General features: G+C 39.3%; 1 protein-coding gene across 1 annotated transcript in view; it reads left to right on the plus strand.

Moving 5' to 3' along the window:
- Positions 1-8,748, plus strand: part of RNF103 (ring finger protein 103) — a 31,451-nt gene extending 22,703 nt beyond the window's left edge. Inside the window, exon 4 of the mRNA XM_037806454.1 lies at positions 6,730-8,748. Within this exon, the coding sequence (XP_037662382.1) occupies positions 6,730-8,302 (1,573 nt within the window). The 3' untranslated portion in view covers positions 8,303-8,748. The remainder of the gene's footprint in view (positions 1-6,729) is intronic.
- The last annotated feature ends 531 nt before the right edge of the window (positions 8,749-9,279 follow it).

The raw sequence follows: 9,279 nt of genomic DNA on the forward strand, positions 1-9,279 counted from the left end.
TCCTTGTTACTGCTGTGTAGTATTCCATCCTGTGTATATACCACATTTTATTTATCCACTCATCTGTTGAAGGACATTTGGGTTGTTTCCATCTCTTGGCAATTGTGAATAACACTGCTATGGACACTGGCGTGCAGATATCTGTTCGTGTCACTGCTCTCCGATCTTCCGGGTATATACCGAGAAGTGCAATCGCTGGATCGAAGGGTATCTCTATATCTAGTTTTCTAAGGAACTGCCAGACTGACTTCCAGAGTGGCTGAACCATTATACAGTTCCACCAACAATGAATAAGAGTTCCAATTTCTCCACATCCCCTGCAGCATTTGTAGTTTCCTGTTTGTTTAATGGCAGCCATTCTAATCGGTGTGAGATGGTATCTCATTGTGGTCTTAATTTGCATCTCTCTAATAGCTAGTGAAGCTGAACATTTTTTCATGTGTTTCTTGGCCATTTGTATTTCCTCTTCAGAGAACTCTTTTCGTATCTTTTGCCCATTTTATGATTGGCCTGTCTGTACTATCGTCATTGAGTTGTAGGATTTCTTTATATATGCAAGATATCAGTCTTTTGTCAGATACATGGTTTCCAAAAATTTTTCCCATTGAGTTGGCTGCCTCTTTACCTTTTTGAGAAATTCCTTTGAGGTGCAGAAACTTCTAAGCTTGAGGAGTTCACATTTATCTATTTTTTCTTTTTTTGCTTGTGCTTTGGGTGTCAAGTCTAGGAAGTGGCCACCTAATACAAGGTCTTGAAGATGTTTTCCTGCATTATCTTCTAGCAGTTTTATGGTACTTTCTTTTATATTGAGATCTTTGGTCCATTTTGAGTTAATTTTTGTGTAGGGTGTGAGGTAGGGGTCCTCTTTCATTCTTTTGGATATGGATATCCAACTCTCCCAGCCCCATTTGTTGAAAAGACCTTTATGACTCAGTTCGGTGACTTTGGGGGCCTTATCAAAGATCAGTCGGCCATAGATCTGAGGGTCTATCAGTGAATTCTCAATTCGATTCCATTGATCTGTATGTCTATCTTTGTGCCAGTACCATGCTGTTCTGACAACTGTGGCTTTATAATAAGCTTCAAAGTCAGGGAGTGTAAGTCCTCCCACTTGGTTTTTCTTTTTTAGAGTGTCTTTAGCAATTCGAGACATCTTCCCTTTCCAAATAAATTTGATAACTAGCTTTTCCAAGTCTGCAAAGTAGGTTGTTGGAATTTTGATTGGGATTGCATTGAATCTGTAGATGAGTTTGGGTAGAATTGACATCTTAATGACATTTAGCCTTCCTATCCATGAACATGGAATATTTTTCCATCTTTTAAGGTCCCCTTCTATTTCTTTTAGTAGAGTTATGTAGTTTTCTTTGTATAGGTCTTTTACATCTTTGGTTAAGTTTATTCCTAGGTACTTGATTTTTTTAGTTGCTATTGAAAATGGTATCTTTTTCTTGAATGTCTCTTCAGTTTGTTCATTTCTAGCATATAGAAACATTACTGACTTATGTGCATTAATCTTGTATCCCACTACTTTGCTAAATTTGTTTATTAGCTCTAGTAGCTGTATCGTCGATTTCTCAGGGTTTTCCAGTTATAAGATCATATCATCTGCAAACAATGACAGTTTTAGTTCTTCCTTTCCAATTTGGATGCCTTTTATTTCTTTGCCTTGCCAGATTGCCCTGGCTAGCACTTCTAGCACAATGTTGAATAACAGTGGTGATAGCGGGCATCCTTGTCTTGTTCCTGATCTTAGGGGGAAGGCTTTCAGTCTCTCACCATTGAGTACTATGCTGGCTGTGGGTTTTTCATATATGCTCTTTATCATACTGAGGAAGTTTCCTTCAATTCCTACCTTTTGAAGTGTTTTTATCAAAAACAGATGTTGGATTTTGTCGAATGCTTTTTCAGCATCTATTGAGATGATCATTTGATTTTTCCCTTTTGATTTCTTAATGTATTGTAATACATTGATTGATTTTCTTATGTTGAACCATCTTTGCATGCCTGGAATGAACCACACTTGGTCATGGTGTATGATTTTTTTAATGTGTCTTTGGATTCGATTTGCAAGTATTTTGTTGAGGATTTTTGCATCTATATTCATTAGGGAGATTGGCCGGTAGTTTTCCTTTTTTGTAGCATCTTTGCCTGGTTTTGGTATTAGATTGATGTTAGCTTCATAAAATGAGTTAGGTAGTGTTCCATTTTCTTCAATGTTTTGAAAGAGTTTAAGTAAGATTGGTGTCAATTCTTTTTGGAAAGTTTGGTAGAATTCCCCTGTGAAGCCATCTGGCCCTGGGCATTTATTTGTGGGAAGCTTTTTGATGACTGATTGGATCTCTTTGATTGTGATTGGTTGGTTGAGGTCTTCTATTTCTTCTCTGGTCAGTCTAGGTTGTTCATATGTTTTCAGGAAATTGTCCATTTCGTCTACATTATCCAGTTTGTTGCCATACAGTTGTTCATAGTACCCTCTTATAATTTTTTAAATTTCCTCGGGATCTGCAGTAATGTCACCTTTCTCATTCATTATTTTGTTTATATGGGTCTTCTCTCTTTTTGATTTTGTCAGTCTAGCTAGGGGCTTGTCAATCTTGTTGATCTTCTCAAAGAACCAACTTTTGGTGTTATTTATCCTCTCTATTGTGTTTTTGTTCTCTATGTCATTTATTTCTGCTTTAATCCTTGTTATTTCTTTTCTTCTACTTGGTTTAGGATTGGTTTGCTGTTCATTTTCTAGCTTTTCAGTTGATCCATTAGTTCTTTGATTTTGGCTCTTTCTTCCTTTTTAATATATGCATTTAGTGCTATAAATTTCCCCCTCAGTACCGCTTTTGCTGCATCCCATAGGTTTTGGTATGTTGTGTTCTCATTTTCATTCGTCTCTATATAAATAATTCAGCAATTTCTCTTGCTATTTCTTCTTTAACCCACTGATTGTTTAGGAGTGTGTTGTTTAACCTCCAGGTATTTGTGAATTTTCTAAGTCTCTGATGGTTATTGACTTCTAATTGTATTCCATTGTGGTCAGAGAATGTGCTTTGAATAATTTCAATCTTTTTAAATTTATTGAGCCTTGTTTTATGTCCCAACATATGATCTATTCTGGAAAAAAGCCCATGAGCACTAGAGAAGTATGTGTATCCTGGTGATTTGGGATGTAATGTTCTATATATGACTGTTAAATCCAATTCATTTATCAGATTGTTTAGGTTTTCAATTTCCTTATTGGTCTTCTGTCAGGTTGATCTATCTATAGGAGAGATTGATGTGTTGAAGTCTCCCACAATTATTGTGGAAACATCAATTACTTCCTTTAGTTTTGCCAGTGTTTCTCTCATGTATTTTGTGGCACCTTGATTGGGTGCATAAACATTTATGATTGTTATTTCCTCTTGTTGAATTGCCCCTTTGATTAGTATGTAGTGACCTTCTTTGTCTCTCAAAACATCCCTGCATTTAAAGTCTCTTTTATCTGAGATTAATATTGCTACACCTGCTTTCTTTTGGCTGTAGCTTGCATGAAATATTTTTTTCCATCCTTTCACTTTCAATTTCTTTGTGTCCCTGTGTCTAAGATGAGTCTCTTGTATGCAGCATATTGATGGTTCATTTTTTTGATCCATTCTGCAAATCTATACCTTATAATTGGTGAGTTTAATCCATTTACATTCAACGTTATAACTGTGAAGGCATTTCTTGAATCAGCCATCTTATCCTTTGGTTTATGTTTGTCGTATATATTTTCCCCTCTCTCTATTAATATCCTTTAATGTACCCATACTGAATCTCTTTAGTACTGAACCTTTCTCCAGGTCTCTCTCTCCTTTCTTTGTTTCTCTGTCTGTAGGGCTCCCTTTATTATCTCCAGTAGGGCAGGTCTCTTGTTAGCAAATTCTCTCATCATTTGTTTGTCTGTGAAAAAATTAAAGCTCTCCCTCAAATTTGAAGGAGATCTTTGCTGGATAAAGTATTCTTGTTTGGAAATTTTTCTCAGTCAGAATTTTAAATATATCGTGCCACTGCATTCTTGCCTCCATGGTGGCTGCTGAGCAGTCACTACTTAGTCTTATGCTGTTTCCTTTGTATGTGGTGAATTGCTTTTCTCTTGCTGCTTTCAGAACTTGGTCCTTCTCTTCCATATTTGACAGTGTGATCAGAATATGTCTCGGAGTGGGTTTATTTGGATTTATTCTATTTGGAGTTCGCTGGGCATTTATGATTTGTGTATTTATGTTGTTTAGAAGATTTGGGAAGTTTTCCCCAACAATTTCTTTGAATACTCTTCCTTGACCTTTACCCTTTTCTTCTCCTTCTGGAACACCAATGAGTCTTATATTTGGACGTTTTATATCATCTGTCATATCCCTGAGGTCCATTTCGATTTTTTTGATTTTTTTCCCCATTCTTTCTTTTGTGCTTTCATTTTCCATTCTGTCATCTTCCAGGTCACTGATTCATTGTTCAGCTTCCTCTATTCTTGTACTGTGAGTATCCAGAATCTTTTTAATTTGGTCAACAGTTTCTTTAATTTCCATAAGATCATCTATTTTTTTATTTAGTCTTGCAGTGTCTTCTTTATGCTCTTCTAACATCTTCTTGATGTCCTTTATATCCTGTTCCATGCTCTTCTTGATGTCCTTTATATCCCGTGCCATGGTCTCATCGTTCATCTTTAGTTGTTTAATTAGTTGCTCTAAGTACTGTATTTCTTCTGATCTTTTGATTTGGGTGCTTGGGCTTGGGTTATCCATATCGTCTGGTTTTTTCATGTGCTTTAAAATTTTCTGTTGTTTTTGGCCTCTTGGCATTTGCTTAACTTGCTAGGGTTCTTTTAGGATTTGTAGACCAACTGAAATCCTTATCTCTAATTATTGTCAGGTCTACAGCTTTGTGGAGTACACTTTCTGTGACTAACCAGCAGGTGGCGTCTGCGAGCCACCTGTTCCCCTCAAGCCAGTTCTCCCCCGCTTTGCCTCTGTGGTGAGTGGGGGAGTAAGTCTTGTGGGGTCCAGTTGGTGTACCAAGCTTGCGTGTGTAGTTAGTGTTGCCCGCCCTGTGTAAGGGGCGTGTGTCTGGGTGGTCAGGGAGGGGGTGGCTCTAACAACCAAATCTCCCTGGTGATCCTGGAGTTTTAAAGCTGCTGCAATAGTCTAATCCTTCAGTTCAGTCCTGCCACAATTTGTCTCTGCCACTGACCCACAAGTCCTTGGTTTTGGCGTATGGCTCCTGAGACTTGCAAGTGGGTCCCTCTTCCAGGCCTTGCACCCCCTGGTCCTCTGTTGAGGGATGACTGTGCTATGTCACAGGTGAGTGCCGTCCCCCCAGGGCGGTTCTGGGCTGCCGGTCTGTGTAGGGAGGCTCCCAGTCTGCTGAAATGATGTCTGAATGGGGCTTGTTAATTCACACTGCTCCACCTTCCCAAGTCTGGGACAACCAGCTGAGGGTGCAGGGAAGGCTAATGTCCACGCCCAATTTTGTGGTGTATGCGTGTTATTGTAAGGACTTCCATCACATTCGGTTGTCTGGGGCAGCTCTGGGCCATGGGGCTGGTGATGGGCAGGAGTGTTTCCTGTCCACCAGGATGATGGCTGTGAGCGGACACCCCCCTTTTCTTGGAAAGTTGTGGTGTTTAGTGAATTTTCTCAGCCACTGGATTATTGCCTTTTGTCTCAGAGCTCTCAGTTCTGCTCTTGTCTTGACCTGCCCAAATTGCAAGTCTTTGAGGCTTTCTGTATTGGGCTTCTTAGAGTAATTGTTTTAGAAACTGAAAAAAAGATTAAAAAGAAGATAAGAAAAAAAAAAGGGCCCTCCTGGCAGATCTAATGTGTTATTGAAATGCTAAGAGACAAAGCAATTAGGGCTATTAAGGAAAGATCCAGGGGGCAGAGAGATCAGTTTTTTTTCGGGTTTTGCAAATGAGCCTGCGGGCCTGAGCTCTGCCCTTCCCCTTTCTATTTTCACCAGAACTCCAAAAAGCGTCTGCTTTTATTTTTGAGTTTGTCTTGCTGTTTTTTTGCTATGCCTGTCTCCTCTCTGCTGGGCTGTCTGCTCTCAGATTCTCTGGTGTCTGGTCTCAGTCTATCTATGGTTGGAGTTTGGATCAGTAGAATGAGTTTCCGATAAGGGCTGCCACTGCAGTTCTCCCTTCTCCTTCCAGGAGCTGACAGCCCCTCCTCCCACGGGACTGAGCCTGGCAGGGAGGGGCGTTGGTCCCCTGGCTGCAAAAACTTACAGATTTCACTGATCTCAGCAGTTCCACGTTTTCATGAGTGTTGTATGAAGTATGCCCAAAGTCAGATTGCTCTGCGGTGTCCAGTCCGCGCAGTTCCTGGCTTTCTACCTACTTCCCTGGAGGAGTAACTAAAACATACACCTCACCAATCCACCATCCTGCCCCGCCCCTCTCCTGCTATCTCTTGGATCTTAGCACATAATGCAGTAGTAAGCATGCAGTAGATGCTGAAGTATTTGCTGATTGTCTTGACCCAAAGGCTGTTCAAGGTATACTTTCTTAAAAAAAAAAAAGGGAACATAGAAATACAAAACAAAAATACTACAAAAAGAGAGCATGCATTTTCCTCTTGCACAGCTGCTAAGTATTAGTACCACTTTTGATTATTTGGACGTTATTTATAAATGTGCTCTTTTGTGCTGAAGATATATAAATTGTTTGCACGAGTGACGATGAGCAGGCCAGCTGTTTACTTACAGTTTGCTCTTTTATAGATACTGCAGGAGAAGAGGCTGGGTGCGATCCACACTCATTATGTCTGTGCCACAAACAAGCACCTCTAAAGGGAAAGTCATGCTTAAAGAGTACAGTGGACGCAAGATTGAAGTGGAGCACATTTTTAAGTGGATAACAGCTCATGCAGCTTCTCGGATCAAAACCATTTATAATGCTGAACATTTGAAAGAAGAATGGAATAAAAGTGACCAGTATTGGGTAAAAATATACCTATTTGCAAACCTTGACCAGCCCCCAGCTTTCTTCTCTTCTCTAAGTATTAAGTTTACTGGAAGAGTTGAGTTTATTTTTGTTAAGGTAGAAAACTGGGACAATAAGAGTTATATGACAGACATTGGTGTACATAGCATGCCATCATATATACTTAGAACTCCTGAAGGAATTTACAGATATGGAAACCACACAGGTGAATTTCTGTCCCTTCAGGCCATGGATTCATTTTTGCGCTCATTACAACCGGAAGTAAATGATTTGTTTGTTTTAAGCTTGGTTCTAGTTAACCTTATGGCTTGGATGGACTTATTTATCACACAAGGAGCTACCATAAAGCGATTTGTGGTTCTCATAAGCACTTTAGGGACATATAATTCTCTATTAATTATTTCCTGGCTACCTGTCTTGGGCTTTTTACAGCTCCCTTACTTAGATAGCTTTTACGAATATAGCCTAAAATTGTTGAGATATTCCAATACAACCACGCTGGCTTCCTGGGTCAGGGCGGACTGGATGTTCTACTCTTCACACCCGGCCCTGTTTCTCAGCACGTACCTTGGGCATGGTTTACTGATAGATTACTTTGAAAAGAAGAGACGGCACAACAACCACGATGAAGTCAATGCCAATAACTTAGAATGGCTATCAAGCCTGTGGGACTGGTACACCAGCTACCTCTTCCACCCGATTGCATCTTTTCAGAACTTTCCTCTGGAATCTGATGGGGACGAAGACCCTGACTTCTTCTTGGAGCGGTTGGCTTTTCCTGACCTTTGGCTTCACCCTCTGATACCAACCGATTATATAAAAAACTTACCAATGTGGCGATTTAAATGCCGTGGAGTCCTGTCTGAAGAGGAAATGTCGGAGGGCTCTCAGGATACTGAAAATGACTCAGACAGTGAAAACACAGACACTGTGAGCAGTGAGAAAGACATATTTGAAGATAAGCAAAGCACAGTTCACAATTCTCAAGGAAAAGCAAGTCGCTGTGATGCTGAGGCTTGTACGTGTGCCAATAGATACTGTCAGATCAGCCCAGAAGGAAGGAAGGAGGGGTCGTACGGCCCATGCAGCCCTAAGGACGATGTGGAACCCGATTGGTTCGCTTGGCCTGCTGAGATGTTGCACTGCACTGAATGTGTTGTTTGCTTGGAGAATTTTGAAAATGGATGTTTGCTGATGGGGTTGCCTTGTGGTCACGTGTTCCACCAGAATTGCATTGTGATGTGGTTGGTTGGGGGCCGACACTGTTGCCCTGTTTGCCGGTGGCCTTCTTATAAGAAAAAGCAGCCATACGCACACCACCAGCTCTTGTCAAATGATGTCCCACCCTAACCATGTGCAATTTGTCCTTTATAAGCTTTGAGTATCTTACAGCTTGCCTTTTTAATGTTAGTCACAATGTTTTTGGGGTTTGAAGTTTAGTTGAATGTTAGTACAGTGACAGGAAATATACATTATGCTAATGTTGATGACAAATATTTGGTTGCCTTGTGTGTGTCAATTGAATGCATACTTAATTGTAAAAATTTTTATTTACAACATTGGAAATTCAGAAGTTAATGTTTTTTGTAAGCACAAAAGAAATATGATAGAAATTTATCCTAGCAAGAGTTTACAAGGTAGGATCAAATTCTAATGGAATTGAGCTGGTTTCTTACCCTAAGTGTTTCCTCCCTTTTTACAACCTCTGTCCAGCACCTCTTGGTTAAATAATGTATGCTCTCAGACATGAAATTAAACAGACCTATGAAATAAATTATTTTAAAACCAGAAGATTACAGATCTTGCAGTGTTAAATTGTTTTGATAGGTGGTTGAATGGTATAAGTGTTTTGCTGGTTGGTTAATTTCACAGGTAAGTCACTCATGATTCTTGACCCTTAAAAAAAAAAAAAAAACAACACAGAAATTTGGTCACTGACGTTGGCCAGAAAGGCCATGTTAGTCCACTTTTTAGCTTTGTTGACTTTGATGGGAAAGAATTTCCATGGTAGGCTTTTTTTTTTTTTTAAAGTATTAAATAATTTATTAGTATTTAACACATTCATCAAAATGAAATCCACTATGGCATAATAACCATACATAGATGACCTTAATGTATTTCCCCAAATGGCTCTAGTTTCCTGGTGGGCTTTTAAAACGTTTATTAGCTATCCTCCCAAATGGTAAGAAAATAAAATTAACTCATTCCAAATTGCTACTAGGTTACTAGCAGAAATATTTTTTTTTCTTCATAGTGCATTTAGTGTTATTTGCATACACTAATGGAAATGGTAACAAATAGCACCTATTAACTTTTTTAATGTTTTT

Source organism: Choloepus didactylus, chromosome 17 (assembly GCF_015220235.1).
Source record: "Choloepus didactylus isolate mChoDid1 chromosome 17, mChoDid1.pri, whole genome shotgun sequence".
In the NCBI taxonomy this organism is placed as follows: Eukaryota; Metazoa; Chordata; class Mammalia; order Pilosa; family Megalonychidae; genus Choloepus; species Choloepus didactylus.